The sequence below is a fragment of the Balaenoptera ricei genome, chromosome 2, assembly GCF_028023285.1.
Source record: "Balaenoptera ricei isolate mBalRic1 chromosome 2, mBalRic1.hap2, whole genome shotgun sequence".
NCBI classification, from domain to species: Eukaryota; Metazoa; Chordata; class Mammalia; order Artiodactyla; family Balaenopteridae; genus Balaenoptera; species Balaenoptera ricei.
In genome coordinates this window covers 166,044,305-166,069,342 of record NC_082640.1, presented here as the reverse complement: position 1 = coordinate 166,069,342, position 25,038 = coordinate 166,044,305, and the positions used below count along the sequence as shown (strand labels likewise).

Genomic DNA, 25,038 nt, shown 5'->3' with positions numbered 1-25,038 from the left:
TGGCCTTGGATATGTTAGGTTTCAGATGCCAGTGAGACATCCAAGTGGGAATGTAAAATATGCAGCCAGATATTTACTCTGAAACTCAAAGGAGAAGTCTCCATTAGAGAGATAAATTTAAGTGTGGTAAGCATGTAGAAGTGGTATTTGGAACTATGGAAATGGATGATATCTAAAGAGAAACTGTAGGGAGAACATCAAGGACAGGGCTGAGTGCCCAGGAGTTCCAATATTTAGAAGTCATATAAAAAGAGGAGCTGGCTTGAGAAGAAAGAGCTAGTGAGGTATGGGAAATCCAGCAGCACATGGAACTGCAAAAGCCAAGAAAGAAGTACAAGTAAAGACTTTCTCAGAGGTCTAAAGACTTAGAAAGTCTACCGTTTAGGATAACTTCTTTCTGAGGAAATTACTAAGGACATATGAGTAAAATAAAATGGCAACCAAGAAAAAGGAAGATATAGATTATAAGAAATAGTAAAACTAACCCGAGACTTCAGTGAAAGTAATTTCCAGCATGATAGCCATATAGCAGGCCCAGAAAGTAATCACTGAATTCGAGCAGGAAGTACGTGTCCTTTGAGAAGAATGTAGTCAAGAAGAATGGAGTAGACTCTTAGTAGATGATTCAGTAATAAGTGGGAGAAAAATATCAATGATGTGATAATAAAGCCCGTGTAAGGCCAAAAGGTAACGGAAAACTCTAGAAAAAAAAAAGCACAGGAAAGTTAGTGATCCAACTAAGAAGCTGACTAAAATGTGAGCATGATAGAATGTAAGCAAAAAGCATTAATTCTCTATGATGGAGTAATTCATAATGGGTATAAATGTATTAAGTTACACAGGTAACCAATAGAAGAACTGAAAATAGTAATAAATTTATCTGAAATTGGAGAGGAATGTGAGTTAAGTATTTCAAAACAGAGTTGAAAATATCTAGAGTTGAAAATGATGGAGGTAGCCAGCAAAAGAATTGAGAACGTATTAGTTGAGCATGGTTGCCAGCGGGGGTTGGAACCAGATAAGTGTGAGAGAGAAAGAGCTTTGCTTTTCTTTATACATTTTCCTGTACGATTTGATTATTTATCATGTGTGTTATTAATTTGCTGGGAAAAAGGTAATGGGAGATAAATGAGTGAGGACAGAGTTTGTACAGCACACTCAGATGTAATTTGATTACGAATTCCTGGAGAGGATGTGAGATCAAGAGTTTTGTCCTCCTTACCTCTTTCATTCTTCTTAATTTAAAATGGGAGATATTGCAGCGAGTTTGTTTATTGAAAGTGATCTAGTATAGCATTGTTTCTCAAAGTGTAGTCCCCAGATTGGCATTATCAGCATCACCTAGGAATTTTTTTTTTTAATTAATTAATTAATTAATTTATTTTTGGCTGTGTCGGGTCTTCGTTTCTGTGCGAGGGTTTTCTCTAGTTGCAGCAAGCGGGGGCCACTCTTCATCACGGTGCGCGGGCCTCTCACTATCACAGCCTCTCTTGTTGCGGAGCACAGGCTCCAGACGCGCAGGCTCAGTAATTGTGGCTCAAGGGCCCAGTTGCTCCGTGGCATGCGGGATCTTCCCAGACCAGGGCCCGAACCCGTGTCCCCTGCATTGGCAGGCGGATTCTCAACCACTGCGCCACCAGGGAAGCCCCCTCACCTAGGAATTTGTAGGGATGTACGTTCTTGGGCTCCATAGCATATCTACTGATAGATACTGTGTTTGTAACAAGTCCTCCAGGTGTTTCATAGGTTTGCTAACGTCTAAGAACCACTGCAGCAGAGTATTATGTAATAACATATTATGATGTTGTAAATTTCACGAATTATGTATATTTTCTCAAATAGCCAACTTAAAAATACTCTTTTTTTGTTATGTGCCTAGGTCCGATGCTGAAACAAAAAGGGCTTTGGAAGAACTGACTGAAAAACTTAATGAAACCCAAAAACAAGAAGTGGTGAGAACTCTTTATTTATAGAAAGTTTTATTTCATACACAGGTGGTAGAGTGATTGAGCTGGTCATAATCACAGTGAAGTTTACTAGATTTTAACTTTTTGGGTAGTATATGCCATTTTGTCTAAAAATATGTTCTTGCACCTCTTATAAGATATTCATGAATTTTAGGTATTTAAGTTTGAAATATTTATAGTGGTAGTATATTAGAGATAGAATTAATTTTTAGAGTTATGAATATTTGAAAGAGATTTTAAATTTTATTGACTCAGTGATATTGTGGTTTTTATTAAATGATATTTGAGAAATACAGAATTTTTTGGTAGTGACTCTGTAGCACTCCCCATTAAGTATTTTCAGGTCATCTCACAGAAGCGTGTAATCAGCATTGCTGCAAAGAGCTCCTTGCTCTCTGTTTTTTGTTTGACATGGTGTTGATTGAAAAAAACCCCTAATTCTCGAGTTTTATTATCTCAAACTCAGATTGTTGACACTCATTATTAAGTGATTTCTTTTTATCAAATCACTATTCTTGATGGAATTAAAATAAAAAATGAAGTACATACATTGTCCATTTCTTTGCATCATCAGGTTTTTTTTTTCTTTTTTTAGGAGAAAAATATCATTAGAAATTGTCACTAAACTTGCAAACTTAACCACTTCAGGAGCAATGTGTATTCATTCATTTACCACAAAAACGTTGTTTTTGTAAGACAAGGGATAGTAGCAGAATTTTCTTAACTTGTTTTATTAAAATTGAGAGTTTCCTAATAAAAGCAGATAATTTTTCTCCAGTTGTAATTTTTCTCCAGTTGTAATTTTTCTCCAGGTGTTACTGTGTTTACAGTTTCTTACATAGATGTGCTGAATTTATTTTGGAGTTTGAATTTATTGGCTGCATATGCTGAGAGATGGATATGCTCTATTTTCAATGAGATCAACTTATTTTCTCTTATTTTTAATTTAAAAAGTTTGGAGGTACAATGTATTTATAGAAAAGTACATGTATTATTATATAGCTTGATGAATTATTACAAGGTGAGAACACCCATGAAACCACCACCCGGATCTAGAAATAGAACATTGCCAGTGCACAAGAAGCCTCCTTATTCCCCCTCCCAATCACTAATTTCTCCTTTTCTGACCACTATTTTGACTTTTAAACCTATAGATTAATTTTGCCTGTTTTGAACTTTTTATATAAATGGAACCATGTAGGGCATTTTTTTTGTGTCTGACTTCTTTTGCTGATCATGATTGTGATATTTCTGGGTGATGTGTCATGTACTTGCAGTTTGTTCATTTTTTATTGCTCCTTAGTATTGCATCGTATGGATATACTGTAATATATTTTAACGTTTTATGATAGGTATTTGAATTATTTCAAATTGTGGGCTATTATGCATAATCTACTGTTACCAATCTTATTGTTTTAGTGCACGTGTTTGCATTTCTGTTGGTATGTAACATGGAGTGCAATTGTTAGGTGCCTTCCAATTTAGTAGATACTGATAAACAGGTGTCCAAAGTGGCTTCACTAATTTACACTCTTACTAGCAGCATATGAGAAATTGTGTTGCTTTTCAAAGACTTGGTATTATTAGTCTTTCATTAGTAGCCATTATGTTAGGTGCTTACAGTATCTCAGCATGGTTTTATTGGCATTTCCATGATTACTAATGATGATGAGCATCTTTTCATATGTTTGTCGGCTATTGGCTATTTTCTTTTTTAAATGCCAGTTTGCTTCTTTTGCCCACTTTTTTACTGGCTTGATTGTCTTTTTGTTATTGATTTGTGGGAGGTTTTTATATATTTAGTATACAAGCACTTTGTCAGTTATCTGTATTGCAAATATTGTCTCCTGTTCTACAGCTGCTGCTTCTTATTTTTAAAACTCTCTTAATGGAACCTTTTGTTAAAATTTAATTTAGTTCATTTTCCATCTTTTCTTTTGTGGTTAGTGCTTTTTTGACCTATTTGAGAAATTGTTCCCTATCTTATGATCATCAAAATATTCCCTTATATAATCTTCTAGAAGGATAGTGTTTTACCTTTCACATTAAGATCTAGTATGTACTTGGAATTGATATTTGTTTCTGGTGTGAAGTAGAGGTCATACATTTTATATGGATATCCAGTTGATTCAGTTTCATTTACCACTCTTTCTCCACTGCTTTACAGTCCTGTCTTGGTCATAAATCAGATGTTCATATGTGCGGGCATCTGTTACTGGACTCTTCGTTCAGTCATCTAGTTAATACATCTATCCCAGTGCTCATATCACACTGTCTTGATTACTGTTGCTTTCTGATAAGTTGTAATATGGTAGAGTAAGTCCTTTTACTTTGTTTTTCAAGCTTGTTTTGTTTGTTTTTTACTCTTTGCATTTCTGTATACATTTTAGAATCAATATGAAATTGTTTAAAAACCTGCTGGGATCTTGATTGGATTACATTGTTTCTGTAGGTCAACTTGGAGAGAATACAAATATTTACATATTGAGTTTTCCAATTATGAACATAGGAAATCCCTCCAATAATTTTTTATAGTTTTTTATCCAGAGGTCTTATATTTAATACATTGTTTATAAGATTTATGCCTTGGAGTTGATATTTTTATGCTGTATTATAGAGTATCATTTAACATTTAAAAAATATAATTATCCTTGTTTTTCATTTGGAGGATCTACCCTATTACATTTAATGTAAATATTGATTTAGTTTGTATAAATCTACCATCTTAACTATTTGCTTTATATTGGTTCCACCTCTGTTGTTTTTAAAATTTTTTCTTCTGTCCTTTGGATTTATTAGTTTTCATTTTTCATATTTATTATCTTGCTAATTATACCTTATTTTGTTATTCTTTTTATGGCTAATGTAGGGGTTAGAACATGCATCCTTGATTTATTAAATCTAGTATAAAGTAGCACTTTAAGCTCTTCCTAGCAAGTGCAAGGATCTAAGAAACTAACTCCATTAACCTCATTCTCCACTTTTCTGTTACTATCATGTATTTTAATTCTATGTTTAATCGAGCCACACAAGACATCACTATTATTATTTTATATAGTAATTGTTCATTTAGATTTACGCTTATATTTATTCTTCTTTGTTTTACATTTCTTTGTATGTTCTTTATTCTTTGTACATCTCTGAGATTCCACGTATGCCTTAGGAACATACTGTAAAATTTCCTTTAGATTGAATCTGCATATACCTGATAGAATTCCATTTAGAATTTTATTTAGAGTGGGTCTTTTGGTGACAGATCCTCTCTATGTTCATTTTTATAATTTTTAAAATTTGTTTCTCCATTCTTCACTTGGAATGTTTTCTTCTGAACTTTCATTTAGTTCCTTTCTTCAGCTGAATCAAATCTATTAAAACCACCCACTGATTTTTATTTTCAGTTATTACATATTTCGTTTCTAGAATTTTTATTTCTTTTCTTTTTACTTTGTAGTTCTAATCCTCAATCTGTGTATCTGTGTCTCATAACTCCATCATCTGGATCTTCTGTAGGTCTGTTTCTATTATCTCTTATTTTCCTGGGATTTTGATCACATTGTTTTTGCCTTCTGTTTACTTTTGATTGTCTAGTTATTTTTGATGACAGAAACTATTTCATTCTCTTCAAAGTAAACTTGCATAGATAATTTGATAATTATTATGTATGAAAGGACATGTTTCCTTTTGGTTACAGATTAGATTAGGGGCCATAGCACTCATGAATTACCTTATCATTTATTGTTGAGATATTTCAGTGTTAAACTTTAGGGCCAGGTTTCAACTATTTCTAATTCATCCTTACTGCTAGTGTATAGTCCTTCAGGATTCCAGCCCACAGTCTGGGATGTGGGGATGGAGAAGTTTAACCAGGGAACCCCTTCCTGGGAAGGGCTCTCAACTTGTTTTTCCTCTTTAACCCTACGCATCTGTTGAAAAACTATTCAGCTTCTCAGTGTCTCTGCTGCCTTTTCTGAAATGGGCTGATATTTGAGAGAGAAAGGATAGACTGACCTCTTTGGATTTCTTTATTCTCTTGCATCTTGGTCTCATATGTCTTTATCTCTTTAGCTTTCCAATGCCTTAAAACAGATATTTAAAGTATTATTTCTTGCTATTTAAGTTATTTTCAGTGGAAGGATTGGTCTGAATTATCTAGTCTGTCATTTTTAGAAGTGAAACTCCCTGAATCTTTTTATATCTATCAGATTCCATTACTATGTTTGTGATTCTTAATGCACTTGTATGAGGCTTCTATTACTTGCTACATAGGTATACAACTCGTGAGCATGTTTGTATCAAGGGCTTTGATCCAAACTCAGATATCTTCAGTGTTCTGCTGAGATCCTTATAGATCTGACTAAGCTGTGGACATATCCAGTGGTCATGCTGGTTTTTGACATTGTTAGATAGGTGGGATAGTTTGAGTTTGGGGAGTTTGAAATGCTAATTTGCATAATGCACATTACATTTTTTAAGTTTCACCTTTTGCCTTTTTTTTTTTTTAATTTTTATTTATTTATGGCTGTGTTGGGTCTTCGTTTCTGTGCGAGGGCTTTCTCTAGTTGTGGCAAGCGGGGGCCACTCTTCATTGCGGTGCGCAGGCCTCTCACTACCGCGGCCTCTCTTCTTGCAGAGCACAGGCTCCAGACGCGCAGGCTCAGTAATTGTGGCTCACGGGCCCAGCCGCTCCGCGGCATGTGGGATCTTCCCAGACCAGGGCTCGAACCCGTGTCCCCTGCATTGGCAGGCAGATTCTCAACCACTGCGCCACCAGGGAAGCCCCACCTTTTGCCATTTTTACAAGAGAACCTGAGCTACTTCATTTATATTTCTTTCATATAGTAAGTAAAATTAGCAAGTACTGTCTATATAGTCTAGAGTGTTAATGTGGGTCTAAAATATAACCACTGAGTTCAATCTTAGCAGCTGAATTCAAAGAAAGCCTGAGTTCTCTCATCATTGCTGTGCATCAAGAATTATCCCACATCAGATAAAAGCTATGATTGCACAGCTATTCCATAGATGTCACACCTCACTAGTGCTCAGTTCTTTGGTGTAATTGGTTTATACAACTTGCTTGTTTACTCAACTGTCCAGTGGGCCCAGCTCATCAGGGCACATCTTTTTATATTGTCAAAACCTGGAAGATCATACACACCTAACTGTGCACTTGGTTGAATTGTTCATCTGCTAGTTCCTCACATCAAGCTGTGATGTTACACCTTGTTTTGTGCTTTCTGTAATTTGCTTTCTAAGTAGGCTTGTCTCATAACTGTACAGAGAGCATCTCAAACCTCACATGGGTGTATGTAGTTCTGATTAAGAAACAATTGCCTAATGCAAAACTTAAAAATAATATTGTGGAATTTTAGAAGGTCTTCTGAAGGCCACATGAAGTTTACTATCAATCTGTTCAAGGGTTAATATAGATTTGGTGACTCACTTATTCCAACTGAAGTCAACATTTACATTTTATAACTGTTTGACATATTGTGTTGTATTTGTGAATTCATGATAGCATGTTGTCAGGGAAGATGCAGTTTTGTTGTTTGAGCATTAAACTTCTCAGAGGCTGCAGCTGTGTTCCCCCCCTCCAGGTTTAAGTTTAAAATAAAATTACCAAAGTGATGCACGTTCACTGTGGAAAACTTTTAAATATTGTACAAATATATAAAGAAAAATGAATGACTGCTCCTATCTCCCACCAATTTCACTTTCTTTTGGTAACTCCTGTTAATCATATTTATTGTGCATTATTCTGAGATTGCAATTGTTTATCATGCATTTTCTCAGTAACTAAAATACATCTTGAAAGTTTATAGAACACATTTTTCTTTGAGGGACAAAAAGTATTCCTATCAAACACGCCAAGATTTAATTTGTTAATCCTTTGGGAATCATAATTTTGTTTGTTTTTTTTTCAAACTGCCCATTGGAAGGGAGATATTATTTATAGCATGATGCTATGGAAAATATTTTCTGTTAACACTTAATCGTGATAATAAACAATATTTTGTGCGCCTCATACCACAGGGGAAGTTTTAGTCTATTAGTTGTCTAGGCTTTACCCGCTTGAGTGTGATATGAGTGCATATTAAGTTTGATTATTTATGGAAGAAAAAGACAATTTTATTTTGATTTCTGTAGGAGGGTCACTATTTAAATTAAAAATGTAAACGTGGATCCAGCTACTTCTGGAAGAGTTGATCATTAATCGACTCTAAAAACTTTCTCAACACTGTGTTTAGTCAGATAGCTATTGCATAGATTACAACAGCAGGATATGTAACAAATACTTACTGGAATGGATTTTAAACCAGCAGATATTACTAAAGATCTGAGGAATCAACATATTGAAAAGCCAGAATACAATCCTATAAACAGAATGCTTTTGCTTTTGTTTCACCTCCTTTCATTAAATGCTAACTTTAAAGGTATTCTAATTTTTATTCTGTTATTTTGCTATTTTAATTTATTTATTTAATTTATTTATTTAATAAATTTATTTATTTATTTTTGGCTGTGTTGGGTCTCCGTTGCTGCATGCGGGCTCTCTCCGGTTGCGGCGGGCAGGGGCCACTCTTCACCGCGGTGTGCGGGCCTCTCATTGCGGTGGCCTCTCTCGTTGCGGAACACGGGCTCTAGGCATGCGGCTTCAGTAGTTGCCGCATGTGGGCTCAGTAGTTGTGGCTTGTGGGCTGCAGAGCTCAGGCCCCGGAGCTGTAGCGCATGGGCTTAGTTGCTCTGCAGCATGTGGTATCTTTCCGGGCCAGGGCTCGAACCCGTGTCCCCTGCATTGGGAGACGGATTCTCAACCACTGCGCCCCCAGGGAAGTCCCTATCTTGCTATTTTTATAACTAAATTTAGAGATTCAGGACTTTTTGATATCTTAGTAGTAAATTTGATTGATTGGTATGTACTCTGATAAAAATGCATTTTTTAATATTGGGTGATGTTGTTAATATTTTTCCCTTACGTCTTACAAATAGAAAGTAAATGTGAGGAGGCAATAATAAATGCAGTCCTTAAAATAATTTTTATTATTGGGAATTATCTTATCATTCAAAAGTTACAAGTATATGCTGTGTCCTTAGGTACAAAGTCCATGCCATTCTGTTTAGAACTGTTTTTACTTGCTCTTGCTTTGGTCTTCCCTGTCTCAGGAAAGGGCATCACAATCCATCCAGTGGTCACCTAGGATTCACTCCACATCTTTTTCTACATACCACGCTTCCAATCCATTATCAAATCTTGTCCTTTTTATTTCTGAAATCTTGCTCAGTTCCATCTGTATCTGTCTAATACTTCTGTTCAGTCACTTTTATTGAGTTCACTGCAGTAGACTGCATTGAACTTGGTCTCTTACCTCCTACAATTGCCCATATCTGTGCTGACAGTTACCAAGTGATTTTTATTTTTTATTTTATTTTATTATTTTTCATTTTATTTTTTATGTTTTGGCCACGGCACACAGCCTGTGGGATTTTAGTTCCCTGACCAGGGATTGAACCTGGGCCCTCAGCAGTGAGAGTGCAGAGTCCTAACCACTGGACTGCCAGGGAATTCCCCCATGTGATTTTTAAAAATTGTCATCATAGTGAATTACTCCCATGCTTTTTAAAATCCTATCTGAGCTTTTTCTTTTTCAAATTCCTTAGCATAGCTTATACTGCCTGCATTATCTGGCTTTTTCTATGTTCCTTGAATTTGCCAAACTCATTCCTACCTTATGGTCTTTGCACTGGCTTCACTTTTATTCCCCCAATTTTTTGCATGGCTAGCTCCCTTTTGTCATTCAAGGCTCCTGTTGAATGTCACTACCCTGAGAGAGGCCTCTCCTGCTCTCCCTTTTTTGTTATTTAATTGTTAGCAGTTAGCCTAATAAACACACTGTTCTGTATATTGCCTTTTTCACTTAATATATTTTTGAGATTTGAGATTGTTCCATATTAGCCTCTCATGAGCTTCCTAATTCCTTTCTTTTAATATTTAAAGCATTCTATTGAATGAATGTCCCAAAATTTATTTAACCAGTCTTATATTGATGGACATTTCTGTGGTTTAAATCTTTTCTTTTATACACAGTACTGCAATTATTGATTTTGTACATGTACCATTTTTCACATGGGAAAGTAAATTGGTAGAATAAATTTCTAGAAGTGGATTTACAAAATTAAAGTCTATGTGCATTTGTAATTTGTTACATACTGCTCAATTTTATAATTAGTGTTTTAAATGTCTTCTTTTAATACTTTCATCTGAGAATTAGCATTTATCTTACTCTTTTCCAAAAAAGGATGAAAGGTGGCTTACCTTAAAATTACAATGTGTGTGTTGAAGTTATGTTAGTTCTCATCGGCCCATTGTATTGAGTTTCTTCTTCCCTTTAATATCAGATCTGCATCTTCCTCCCCTTATCAGCCCTCTCCACACCCCTGGCAGTTTTGTCTAGGCATGTGATTGCTCAGGTAGAGATGACATGTCTCAGTTTTCCTGTGTGGCTAAGTCGTGACCATGTGACTAAGTGTGAGTAAAAGTGGTACATGCAACTTCCGGGGTGTCTCCTTGAAAACAAAGCCACTTGTCTGGGACTTTCTTTCTCTTAATGTGGGTTGAAATGGGGATGTAGCACCAACCCAGCTTAAACCAGGCAGGTGAGGATAACTCCCTAGGGGTGGTGGAACAAGAGATGGAAGGAACCCGGACCTCTGAACGACCTTAGGGAGCAGAGTGGCCTGCCAGCTTGTCCTGCTTTCTTCTGGGCTGTAAGATGAGAGAGCACACATGTAATACCAATCTTATTTGAGCTGATGTATGTTTGATCTTTTTGAGAGAGCCTGGACTGTACCCTAACTGATACAGAATGTAATGTAGACATAGATGAGAAAGAGTAGATAGAGAGAAAACTGGAGTTATAGAAATGAGTGTTTTAGGTCCTTGGCTGTTGCTGACTTAGTTGGAGTTGGGTGAATCAGTGTATTAGCAGTAGAAAAAGGAAAGTATTTTGAGCATATTGATCTGTCTGGATGATTGGGTCGTTAAAGATACTTTGGTGGCCTTATAGGCCACCAGATTATAATTCTACCACTGTTGAAATTCATAAAATACTTTGTGTTTATTCATTTTCAATCATGCTAGTTTGTGTATCTGTTTTATTTTTTCGCAATACGGACTAGCTATAGTGCCTATTCATTTTATTACTTATAGTTTTCTTCAGGCTTGACTAAAACAGAGCAGGATGTGACTATTTTCCCATGTTCCGATGGTTGTGTGAGGCAGTAGTTGTATTTGCTTAGCATTTTGCCTTCCACTAAGTGCTTCTCTTTGTCAGTTAAGATCAGTTTCAGCCATAAATAACTGAAAACCCCAAATAATAGTGATTGGGAAGAAAAGACTACGTTACTTCTCTCTTGTGGCAAAGTCTTAAGTAGGGAGTTCAGGGTTCCACGTGGTGTGTACTGATCTACAGTATGTAATAGATTCTGGCTCTTCCTCTCATGCTCTTCTTGTTTTTCCTGCTGTTATGGTCTCAGATTTATGGTCGAGGATGGCAGCATCTGTGTGCTAGGTAGCAAGACAGAGGAAGGAATGGGTATGAGAGCAAAAGGCGCCTATGCGCTATCCTTTATGGATAATTTCTTGAAGTTGTCACAACACTTATGCATGTATCCCATTTACCAAAATTTAAGTCACATGGCCAGCTAGCAGCTGAAGAGGCCAGAAAATGTATTGATTATATATATATATATATATTTTTTTGTATTGATTATATTTTGCAGGCACCTGTCTAGTTAAAATTCCTTTACCATGGAAGAAATGGGGGGTTGTAATAGTTTGAAATGGAGAACAAAATCCTATGAAATGGATAGAAATTTTATGGATGGAGTGGATGGAGAATATATATATATTTTTCTTCATCAGACTCTTTATTTCTTGGGTGAGGATTTATTTGAAAACCAATTTAAAATTGCATTAGTCATCTATGGCTGCATAACAAATCTCCCCAAACCCAGTGGCTTAAAACTTTTATTATTTCACAGTTTCTGTGGGTTAGGAATGCAGGCATGGCTTAGCTGGGTTGTGTGGCTCTGGGTCTCTCACAGGCTGCAGTCATCTCAAGCCTTGACTAGAATGGATCTGCTTCCTCGCTCATTCAGTTCCTTGTAGGTTAATGGACTGAAGCATCAAGCATCATGACCTGTTGGTCAGAGGCCTCTTTTGTTTCTTTGACACGTGGTTTCTCCACAGAGCATCTCACAACATGGCAGCTTGCTTCATTAGAGCAAGCAAGTGAGAAGGCAAGAGAGAACATGCTAGCAGGATTGAAAGTTAGAATTTTTATAACCTAATCATGGAAGTAACCTCTCATCACTGAGATGTTAATATTTAAAAATAAATATTAATTGTTATCCCATTATCAACAGGGAATTATTTTAATCAATTACAGAGAACTATGCCTTTGCTAAAAATGAGGACGTAGATTTGTTGTCATGGAAAGCTGTCTGTGATCTGTGGGGGGAAAATATATATATATAAACTGAAAAAGTCTATAAAATACTATGTATAACACCCAATTTTTGTTTAAAAATTTAAATGAAATGGATATGTGTTTGACTAGTCATACACATATGCATAGAAAAATTTCTGGAAGTATACAACAAAGTACTTAGCATTATTTTTTTCGTGCTAGGTGGTATTAGCAGATTAAAAAAATTTTTTATTCTATAATATTTGTTTGTTTATTTTTAATTGTTGTGAAATACATATAACCTAAAATTTACCATCTTATCCATTTTTAAGCGTTCAGTTTAGTAGTGTTATGTACCTTCACGTGGTTGTGCAACCAAATACAGAACTCTTTTCATCTTACAAAACTGAAACTACACCCATTAAACAACTACCTATTCCCCCTTCCCACAGCCCCTGGCAACTACCATTCTATTTTCTGTTTCTATGGATATGACTATTCTACATACCTGATATAAGTGGAATGATACAGTATTTGTCTTTTTGTGATTGGCTTATCTCACTTAGCATAAGGCCTTCAAGATTCATTCATGTTGTAGCACGTGTAAGGATGTCTTCCTTTTTAAGGCTGGATAATATTCCATTGTTATGTATAAACCACATTTGGTTTATCCATTTATCTGCCAGTGGACACTTGAGTTGCTTCCGCATTTTGGCTATTGTGGATGCTGCTGCTTTGAACACGGGTGTGCGCATATATCTCTTTGAGACCCTGATTTCAGTTCTTTTAGGCATATGCCTAAAAGTGGAATTGCTGGATCATATGGTACCTTTGTTTTTATTTTTTAAGGAACTACCGCACTCTTCTCCATAGCGGCCGCCCACTTTTACAAACCACCGCCAGTGCGCCAGGGTTTCAGTTCCCCTGCAGCCTCCCCAGCACTTGTTTTCTGTTTTTTGTTAATAGCCATCTAATGTGGTGGTGGTTCCCTGTTATTTTTGATAAGTGTTGCTATTAATTACTTTTTTTTTTTAAATTTTAAAAAAAATTTTTATCTATCTATCTATTTATTTATTTATTTATGGCTGTGTTGGGTCTTCATTTCTGTGCGAGGGCTTTCTCCAGTTGTGGCAAGCGGGGGCCACTCTTCATCGCGGTGCGCGGGCCCCTCACTATCGCGGCCTCTCTTGTTGCGGAGCACAGGCTCCAGACGCGCAGGCTCAGCAGTGTGGCTCACGGGCCCAGCTGCTCCGCGGCATGTGGGATCCTCCCAGACCAGGGCTCGAACCCGCGTCCCCTGCATTGGCAGGCACACTCTCAACCACCGCACCACCAGGGAAGCCCCTAATTACTTTTTATATTGAGTGAACGATAAAAATATTTCCATTTTGTAAAAATGGAATGAATTAACAACTTTTAATTTTTTAGTATTTATTTATAATATTGTTTTCTATAACAGCAGGTACTGCCTTTATTTCAGACGCAGTAGTAAATTGTTGGGATATTAGGGTTGATTGTTAGGATAAATTAGAAGCTTGATGCTGAAGGGTATTTTGATGTTTTAGTAAAGCACTGTGAATATCATAGTAAACATCTTAATTGTTTTTCAGCACTCGAAGTTGGAAACCCAAGACTTACCAGTCTTAGTAAATGTTAACTGCTTATTTTTTGATGGAATATTTTTGCTCAGCCTTTATTAACTAATTAAACTTATGTTTACCAATGTCTTTTTAAAAAACAACCTGACTTGAGGTGTAATTTACCATAAAATTAATCTGCTTTAAGTGTAAAATTCAGTGATTTTTAGTGAAATACTGGGCTGTGCAGCTATCACCATAATCCAGTTTAGAACATTTCTGTTGCCCCAGTAAGATCCCTTGTGACCAGGACCTTTCTTGACTCTATAGAATTTATGGCAAAAGATTTCTTATAACAGGGCTGTTTTTATTGCTTCTCTTCTATCTACTGTACCTCCTCCCTGAAATATACACAGTCAAATAGTGTATATTTTATTTAGGGGACTGTATAGTGATGCTCATGAAGCGTGTTTGAATTTGCACAACTTTTAGCAAGGAAGATCTCGCATCAGAGAGAAAATTCTTTCATGTTTATTTTAGAGAGTCCCAATTAAACACTTTGCAGTTTGACTTTAGTTTTTGATCTTTTACAGCTGGTTTATTTTTAGCAGATCATAGTAGCCAAGATTGACAAGCCCTTTCAATTATTTGATGCATATAAACATCAAAACCTTCCTAGGCAGGTCACGCTTATAGATAATTAAAATGAAAAAGAACTAAGTAGATAGAACAGTTTATCATTAATAGAGTAATAAATGCAGTTGTAGGCAAAATAGGTATTTTTCTTCTAACTCACCAGAGGGCACTCTTTTCTAGTTTATTACTTTTCACTCTGATCTTTTGACATATTATATTCTACTTTGGAAAATTTAAGTCCTTTATTGGAATCCAGGTTTGGATTAATTGGAGACTAATGACTGTTTACTACTGCAACTTTTAGTCAGTTTTTTTGTGACCTGTTTTATAATAGTGTCATTAAAAAGGATTCTACAAATAAACCAATCTTAAATGCTTTAGGCGATAGTGTACCTGGCGTAAAATATCTCTTCAGTTTTAGTCTTTTTTTGCCTAACAGTTCTGTAATCTCACTTTTCTCTTTATTCATGTTAAGGTTTCAGATCGGGTAGAGCGACGGCTTCAGGAAATAGAAAGAGAGATGCGTACAGAAAGAGAGCTGGTGGAAAGACGGCAGGATCAACTGGGACTTATTTCTTTGCAGCTACAGGAGGTTTGTGAAAAATACCTTCTCGGAATGTAAATCTTGAGTTTTGGTGGTTATTTAGCTATTGTTAAAATGGTTATAGTTCCTTAGTTGTTGCACGTGAAAGTATAGTTCAGTCTGTAGAAGTATAGCATATTGGTTATACGTTCATTGTGTGAAGACAAGCCTACCTGGTTCAAACCCCGAGTCTACGCCTTACTGGCTGTGTGACCTTGGGCAAGTTCCTTCACTTCTCTAGGCCCATTTCCTCTGTGGAAAATGGAAATAATAATAGTATTTACTTGATCACACTGGTGCAGGGGTAAATAAGTTAATGTGGGTAAAGCACTTAACGTAGTGTCTAGCATGTGCTGAATACATGTTAACTGGAAGTATAATTATTTGGATTAATTTTCTTTGGTGTGAACTAGACCAGGGGTAAACAAACTGGCCTATGGGCTGAATCTGTCCCATTGCCGATTTTTGTAAATTAAAGTTTTATTGAAACGCAGCCACTCCCATTCATTTTCAGTTTGTCTGTGGGCGCTTTTGGGACACAACGGCAGAGTTGAGATGTTGTGAAAAAGACCATATGGCCCACAAAGCTTAAAATTAGTATTGACTGGCCCTTTATAGAAAAAGTTTGTGGATCCCTGGCCTAGACTATCATCAAACCAATTCAAAACGGAGGTTACTTACACTTTAGGTAACATTTTTATTTCGAAATTTTAGACTTACGAAGAAGTTGAATAATAAGAACAAAGGATTTCTGTATATCCTTTACGTCGATTCCCCCAGTATTCATGTTTTACCAGACTTGCTTTATTGTTTTATATATGTATCTCCATATATATGTATATCTAAAAATTTTTTTGAGCTAGTTGCTGACATGATGTAAATACTTCTAAATCTAAATAATATGGTGTGTACATTCTCTTCTGTAGTCACAGAAAATTAACATTGGATCAATACTATGATTTAACCTATAGTTTTTTTTTTAATTTTTAATTTTTTAATTTATTTTATATCTTTATTGGAGTATAATTGCTTTACAATGTTGCATTAGTTTCTGCTGTATAACAGGGTGAATCAGCAATATGTATACATATATCTCCATATCCCCTCCCTCTTGAGTCTCCCTCCCACCCTCCCTATCCCACCCCTCTAGGTGGTCACAAAGCACTGAGCTGCTCTCCCTGTGCTATGTGGCTGCTTCCCGTTAGCTATCTATTTTACATTTGGTAGTGTATATATGTCCATGCCACTCTCTCACTTCATCCCATCTTACCCTTCCCCCTCCCCGTGTCCTCAAGTCCATTCTGTACGTCTGCGTCCTTATTCCTGTCCTGCCCCTAGGTTCATCAGAACCTTTTTTTTTTTTCCTTTTTTTTAGATTCCACATATATGTGTTAGCATACGGTATTTGTTTTTCTCTTTCTGACTTACTTCACTCTGTATGAGAGACTCTAGGTCCATCCACCTCACTACAAATAACTCAGTTTTGTTTCTTTTTATGGATCAGTAATATTCCATTGTATATATGTGCCACATCTTTATCCATTCATCTGTCGATAGACACTTAGGTTGCTTTCATGTCTTGGCTATTGTAAATAGTGCTGCAGTAAACATTGTGGTACGTGTCTCTTTTTGAATTATGGTTTTTTCAGGGTATATGCCCAGTAGTGGGATTGCTGGGTCACATGATAGTTCTATTTTAAGTTTTTTAAGGAACCTCCATACTACTCTCCATAGTGGCTGTATCAATTTACATTCCCACCAACAGTGCAAGAGGGTTTGCTTTCCTCCACACCCTCTCCGGGATTTACTGTTTGTAGATTTTTTGATGATGGCTCTTCTTACTGTTGTGAGGTGATACCTCATTATGGTTTTGATGTGCATTTCTCTAATGATTAGTGATGTTGAGCATCCTTTCATGTGTTTGTTGGCAATCTGTATATCTTCTTTTTTTTTTTATTTTTTTTTATTTTTAAACATCTTTATTGAAGTATAATTGCCTTACAATAGTGTGTTAGCTTCTGCTTTATAACAAAGTGAATCAGTTATACATATACAATATGTTCCCATTTCTCTTCCCTCTTGCATCTCCCTCCCTCCCACCCTCCCCATCCCACCCCTCTAGGTGGTCACAAAGCACCGAGCTGATCTCCCTGTGCTATGCGGCTGCTTCCCACTAGCTATCTATTTTACATTTGGTAGTGTATATATGTCCATGACACTCTCTTACCCTGTCACATCTCACCCCACCCCCTCCCCATATCCTCAAGTCCATTCTCTAGTAGGTCTGTGTCTTTATTCCCGTCTTGCCACTAGGTTCTTCATGGCCTTTTTTTTTTTTTTTTTCCTTAGATTCCGTATATATGTGTTAGCATACTGTATTTGTTTTTCTCTTTCTGACTTACTTCACTCTGTATGACAGACTCTAACTCCATCCACCTCATTACAAATACCTCCATTTCATTTCTTTTTATGGCTGAGTAATATTCCATTGTATATATGTGCCACATCTTCTTTATCCATTCGTCTGTCGATGGACATTTAGGTTGCTTCCAGGTCCTGGCTATTGTAAATAGAGCTGCAATGAACATTGTGGTACATGACACTTTTTGACCTATGGTTTTCTCAGGGTATATGCCCAGTAGTGGGATTGCTGGGTCGTATGGTAGTTCTATTTGTAGTTTTTTAAGGAACCTCCATACTGTTCTCCATAGTGGCTGTATCAATTTACATTCCCACCAACAGTGCAAGAGTGTTCCCTTTCCTCCACACCCTCTCCAGCATTTATTGTTTCTAGATTTTTTGATGATGGCCATTCTGACCGGTGTGAGATGATATCTCATTGTAGTTTTGATTTGCATTTCTCTAATGATTAATGATGTTGAGCATTCTTTCATGTGTCTGTTGGCCATCTGTATATCTTCTTTGGAGAAATGTCAGTTTAGGTCTTCTGCCCATTTTTGGATTGGGTTTGTTTTTTTGATCTTGAGCTGCATGAGCTGCTTGTAAATTTTGGAGAATAATCCTTTGTCAGTTGCTTTGTTTGCAAATATTTTCTCCCATTCTGAGGGTTGTCTTTTCGTCTTGTTTATGGTTTCCTTTGCTGTGCAGAAGGTTGTAAGTTTCACTAGGTCCCATTTGTTTATTTATTTATTTTTTTCCATTTGCCTAAGAGGTGGATCAAAAAGGATCTTGCTGTGATTTATGTCATAGAGTGTTCTGCCTATGTTTTCCTGTATGAGTTTTATAATGTCTGGCCTTATATTTAGGTCTTTAATCCATTTTGAGCTTATTTTTGTGTGTGGTATTAGGATGTGTTCTAATTTCATTCTTTTACATATAGCTGCCCAGTTTTCCCAGCACCACTTATTGAAGAGGCTGTCTTTTCTCCATTGTATATTCTTGCCTCCTTTCAAAGATAAGGTGACCATATGTGTGTTGGTTTATCTCTGGGCTTTCTATCCTGTTCCACTGATCTATGTTTCTGTTTTTGTGCCAGTACCATATTGTCTTGATTACTGTAGCTTTGTGGTATAGTCTGAAGCCTGGGAGCCTGATTCCTCCAGCTCCATTTTTCTTTCTCAAGATTGCTTTGGCTATTCGGGGTCTTTTGTGTTTCCATACAAGTTGTGAAATTTTTTGTTGTAGTTCTGTGAAAACTGCCATTGGTAGTTTGATAGGGATTGCATTGAATCTGTAGATTGCTTTGGGTAGTATGGTCATTTTCACAATGTTGATTCTTCCTATCCAAGAACATGGTATATCTCTCCATCTGTTTGTATCATCTTTAATTTCTTTCATCAGTGTCTTAAAGTTTTCTGCAAACAGGTCTTTTGTTTCCTTAGGTAGGTTTATTCCTAGGTATTTTATTCTTTTTGTTGCAGTGGTAAATGGAAGTGTTTCCTTAATTTCTCTTTCAGATTTTTCATCATTAGTGTATAGGAATGCAAGAGATTTCTGTGTATTAATTTTGTATCCTGCTACTTTACCAAATGCACTGATTAGCTCTAGTAGTTTTCTGGTGGCATCTTTAGGATTCTCTGTGTATAGTATCATGTCATCTGCAAGCAGGGACAGTTTTACTTCTTCTTTTCCCATTTGGATTCCTTTTATTTCTTTTTTCTTCTCTGACTGCTGTGGCTAATACCTCTAAAACTATGCTGAATAATAGTGGTAAGAGTGGGCAACCATGTCTTGTTCTTGATCTTAAAGGAAATGGTTTCAGTTTTTCACCATTGAGAACGATGTTGGCTGTGGGTTTGTCATATATGACCTTTATTATGTTGAGGTAAGTTCCCTCTATGCCTACTTTCTGGAGAGTTTTTATCATAAATGGGTGTTGAATTTTGTCAAAAGCTTTTTCTGCATCTATTGAGATGATCATATGGTTTTTCTCCTTCGGTTTGTTAATATGGTTTATCACATTGATTGATTTGCGTATATTGAAGAATCCTTGCATTCCTGGGATAAACCCCACTTGATCATGGTGTATGATCCTTTTAATGTGCTGTTGTATTCTATTAGCTAGTATTTTGTTGAGGATTTTTGCATCTATGTTCATTAGTGATATTGGTCTGTAGTTTTCTTTTTTTGTGAGATCTTTGTCTGATTTTGGTATCAGGGTGATGGTGGCCTCGTAGAATGAGTTTGGGGGTATTCCTCCCTCTGCAATATTTTGGAAGAGTTTGAGAAGGATGGGTGTTAGCTCTTCTCTAAATGTTTGATAGAATTCACCTGTGAAGCCATCTGGTCCTGGGCTTTTGTTTGTTGGAAGAGTTTTAATCACAGTTTCAATTTCAGTGCTTGATTGGTCTGTTTATATTTTCTGTTTCTTCCTGGTTCAGTCTCGGAAGCTTGTGCTTTTCTAAGAACTGGTCCATTTCTTCCAGGTTGTCCATTTTATTGGCATATAGTTGCTTGTAGTAATCTCTCATGATCCTTTGTATTTCTGCAGTGTCAGTTGTTACTTCTCCTTTTTCATTTCTAATTCTGTTGATTTGAGTCTTCTTCCTTTTTTTCTTGATGAGTCTGGCTAATGGTTTATCAATTTTGTTTATCTTCTCAAAAAACCAGCTTTTAGTTTTATTGATCTTTGCTATTGTTTCCTTCATTTCTTTTTCATTTATTTCTGATCTGATCTTTATGATTTCTTTCCTTCTGCTAATTTTGGGGTTTTTTTGTTCTCTTTCTAATTGCTTTAGGTGTAAGTTTAGGTTGTTTATTTGAGATTTTTCTTGTTTCTTGTTTGGTGGGTTTTTACCTTGCTCCTTCTTCTGCTATGCGTTTCTTTGTCTTCTCATTTTGCTGAACTTAGTGTGTTTTGTGTCTCCTTTTCTCAGTCTACAGGTTCGTAGTTCCCGTTGTTTTTTGGTGTCTGCCCCCAGTGGGTAAGGTTGGTTCAGGGGCTTGTGTAGGCTTCCTGGTGGAGGGGACTGGTGCCTGTGTTCTGTTGGGTGGGGCTCGATCTTGTCTTTCTGGTGGGCAGGGCCACATCCGGTGGTGTGTTTTGGGGTGTCTGTGAACTTGGTATGATTTTAGGCAGCCTCTCTGCTAATGGGTGGAGTTGTGCTCCTATCTTGCTAGTTGTTTGGCATGGGGTGTCCAGCACTGGAGCTTGCTGGCTGTTGAGTAGAGCTGGGTCTTAGCATTGAGATGGAGGTCTCTGGGAGAGCTCTTGCCGATTGATATTACATGGGGTCTGGAGGTCTCTCGTGGTCCAGTGTCCTTAACTTGGCTCTCCCACCTCAGAGGCTCAGGCCTGACAGCAGGCTGGAGCACCAAGACCCTGTCAACGACACGGCTCAGAAGAAGAGGGAGAAAAACAGAAAGAAAAAATTTAAAAAAATTTAAAAAAATAAAATAATTAAAGTAAAATAATTATTAACATAAAAAAATTAAAAAGAAGTAAAGAAAGAAGAGAGCAACCAAACCAATAAACAAATCCACCAATGATATCAAGCGCTAAAAACTATACTGAGACAAACATAAAAATCAGAAACAAGGCAGTCACAGACAGCAAACCCCAAGTCTACAGTTGCTCCCGAAGTCCACTGCCTCACTTTTGGGATGACTCGTTGTCTATTCAGGTATTCCACAGATGCAGGGTACATCAAGTTGACTCTGGGGATTTAATCCACTGCTCCTGAGGCTTCATGGAGAAATTTCCCTTTCTCTTCTTTGTTTGCACAGCTCCTGGGGTTCAGCTTTGGTTTTGGCCTCACCTCTGTGTGTAGGTTGCCTAAGCGTGTCTGTTCCCTGCCCACACAGGAGGGGGTTAAAGTAGCAGCTGATTAGGGGCCTCTGGCTCACTTAGGCCTGGAGGAGGGAGGGGTATGGAATGCAGGGTGAGCCTGTGGCGGCCGAGGCTGGCATGACGTTGCAACAGCCTGGGGCACGCTGTGTGTTCTCCCAGGGAAGTTGTCCCTGGATCACGGGACCCTGGCAGTGGCAGGCTGCACAGGCTCCCAGGAGGGGAGGTGTGGATAGTGACCTGTGCTTGCACACAGGACTTGTGGTGGCTGCAGCAGCAGCGTTAGCGTTTCATGCCCATCTCTGGTGTCTGCACTGATAGCCGTGGCTCGCGCCTGTCTCTGAAGCTCGTTTAGGCGGTGCTTGAATCCCCTTTCCTTGCGCACCCTGAAACAATGGTCTCTTGACTCTTAGACAGTTCCAGACTTTTTCCTGGACTCCCTCCCGGCTAGCTGTGGTGCACTAGCCCCCTTCAGGCTGTGTTTACGCAGCCAACCCCAGTCCTCTTCTTGCGGTCTGACCTCTGAAGCCCGAGCCTCAGCTCCCAGCCCCCGCCCGCCCCGGCGGGTGAACAGACAAGCCTCTCGGGCTGGTGAGTGCTGGTCGGCACCTATCCTCTGTGTGGGAATCTCTCCGCTTTGCCCTCTGCACCCATGTTGCTGCACTCTCCTCTGTGGCTCCGAAGCTTCCCCCCCACCGCCCTCCCCCTGTCTCTGCCAGTGAAGGGGCTTCCTAGTGTGTGGAAACTTTTGCTCCACAGCTCCCTCCCACTGGTGCAGGTCCCGTCCCTATTCTTCTGTCTCTGTTTTTTCTTTTTTCTTTTGCCCTACCCAGGTACGTGGGGAGTTTCTTGCCTTTTGGGAAGTCTGAGGTCTTCTGCCAGTGTTCAGTAGGTGTTCTGTAGGAGTTGTTCCACATGTAGATGTATTTTTGATGTATTTGTGGGGAGGAAGGTGATCTCCACGTCTTACTCCTCCACCATCTTGAAGCACCCCCCAACCTATAGGTTTCATTCTAATTTTGCCACTTAAAGTTCTTTTCTGGTCCAAGATACAATACAGGATTACATATAGCATTTGACCATCATGTCTCTTTAGTCTCCTTTAATCTGGAACAGATTTTCAGTTTTTCTTTGTCATTCATGACCTTGACAATTTTGCAGAGTACTAGCCAGTTATTTTGTAGAATGTCTTTTGTTTTAGGTTTGTTGATTTTTTTCCTCATGACTAGATTAGGTTATAGGCTTTTGGCAGGAAACCCGGAGAACTGTTGTTGTGTTTTTCCCAGGGTATCATATCAGGAGGCATGTAGTGTTGATTTGTCCCAATACTGGTAAAAACTGATCATTGGTTAAGGTGTTGCTTGCCAGGTTTCTCTACTGTGAAGGTACTATATTATGCCTTTTAAATTATTTGTCTTATGGGGAGGCTCTTTAAAACTTGAAAATTGCTTATTTCTCATCAAATTTTCACCTACAAATTTTAGCAGCTATTGATGATTCTTTTGTGAAACAGTTACTACTATAGGTGATACTAAACAGTGATTTAAAAAATATTCTGTCATTCCTTTCACATTTATTAGTTGGATTCCTACTGTCAGGAAGGGCTTGTCTTTTTCTCCACTCATTCATTCATTCATTCATTCATTATTATTGGTATAGGTTTGTGAATTCTCATTATATTGTTTGTGTTTTATAACTGTCATAGAAAACTTGTGATTCCTTTTAAATGTTTCTTAGATTTATAAAGTGTAAAAAATTAGAAACAACAAGAAAACCAAAAGATTTAAAAACAAAAGGAACGTTTTTTTCTTTTACAAAGTGGTTTTCTCTAAAAGTGATGTTCTACAGATGCACTTATGTGTGCTTGAAGATCATTAACCCTTTTAACTTGACAGATTAAAAATTTTTTTAAGTATTAGAAGACATGCCAGTTGAAAATTAGGAAAAAAAATTGCAAACCTGAAATTATAATGTAAGCTGACAGAAAACAAAAGCAGATCTTTCTAAAATTCCATTTTTCCTCCATTTCACAAAAGGAAGCATACCCTTGTTAGTTGGTAATTACTTTGAAGAGGATACTTTGTTGAATAATTAGATACAGCATGTGGGTAGCCTTTTTTTTAAACCTTGATTTTTATACATTTGTTCTCAAAGCACATTGCATCTGGTGAGCATAAGAATAGTACTGAAATGACAATTGTTCTTTTTTGCAAGAGAAAATTAGAGAAATTTTCCATGCTTATATTCTACTGTCTTTGCAGAATGTACAAAATTACAAAGAAAGGGAGAGGAAGATTGCTTCCCACCCCTATTCTTGAGAAACCAGAGCCTGAATATTTGCATTGTAATTGTCAATTTGACTAAAAGCTTGAGCAATGATTTGGAATTCCATCTCTGACAGTACAATAGAGGATCACTATTGATAAGAAATGTTTAATTTCATATTTTATCACATTAATATAAGTGGTGACCTATATGCTTTTAATAGGTGGTTTTGGATTAAACAGTGCAATGGAAACTGGAAAGGATTAATTTAGCCTGATGCGTTTTCCTACTCACAAGTTAAGTGGCTTAGACTGTTCTGGAAGGGTCACGTTTAAGGAGAGAAAATACTTTGCTTTCTTTTTGATGTTAAAAAATACTTATGGGGGCTTCCCTGGTGGCGCAGTGGTTGAGAATCTGCCTGCCAATGCAGGGGACACGGGTTTGAGCCCTGGTCTGGGAAGATCCCACATGCCGCGGAGCATCTGGGCCCATGAGCCACAACTACTGAGCCTGCGCATCTGGAGCCTGTGCTCAGCAACAGGAGAGGCCGCAACAGTGAGAGGCCCGCGCACCGCGATGAAGAGTGGTCCCTGCTCGCTGCAACTAGAGAAAGCCCTCGCACAGAAACGAAGACCCAACACACCCAAAAATAAATAAATAAATAAATAAATATATTAAAAAAAAAAACAACTTATGGCTATATCTATACTGTATGATAATAGTAATTTATATGTTTTGTTTCTGGCTATGGTGAAAAATTGAATCTGTAGGTGAGTAAGTAGGCCTGGACTTTTAGCCACTATGTTCTCCTGTCTCCCTAAAATGTATAATTCAATGTTAGTGAAAATTATGACATTCAAAAGTCATAATCTCTTAATTAGGAGTAATCATTGAAAATTCCAGAATGTTGGCGATTTCTAGGTATAATGTATTATAGGGAGGCAATCTGTGGTTTTGGCTAATAAAACTTGCTTCTTTTTAGTGATCTAATGAGGTTCTTAGGTCCTCGGAGCTTTATCTGTTCCCATTTAATGAAAATCACAGTATTAGTCATTGGAAATTGGTTGAGGGAAAGCCACTCTCCTTTTCTTGTTTAGAGTTTTTAAAGAATTGTTCACTCTTTTCTGTTTGTTTTTTTCTTCTCCTTCTTTTCTTTCTTCCTGGTCTAAGCAAAAGGGCTAAGCACACGCTCTGGAATCCACTTCCTTTGGTGAAGCTCAACTACTTATGTGCTACTGCTGGCACATGAATGTCAGATTTTCTTAACTTGGTGAGGGCCTTCCCTGGCCTTCCAAAC

At 37.4% G+C, this 25,038-nt stretch overlaps 1 protein-coding gene and 1 non-coding gene across 3 annotated transcripts in view; one reads left to right on the top strand and one right to left on the bottom strand.

The window, feature by feature from the left end:
• CEP128 (centrosomal protein 128) overlaps nt 1–25,038 on the top strand; it is a 428,617-nt gene that overhangs the window by 48,873 nt on the left and 354,706 nt on the right. For both annotated transcript variants that reach the window (XM_059915805.1, XM_059915804.1), the window contains exons 8-9: nt 1,880–1,952; nt 15,122–15,238. In XM_059915805.1, the coding sequence (XP_059771788.1) occupies nt 1,880–1,952; nt 15,122–15,238 (190 nt within the window). The remainder of the gene's footprint in view (nt 1–1,879; nt 1,953–15,121; nt 15,239–25,038) is intronic.
• Nucleotides 9,455–9,527, bottom strand: TRNAE-CUC (transfer RNA glutamic acid (anticodon CUC)). The gene has a single exon. It is a non-coding gene; the product is annotated as a tRNA-Glu (tRNA).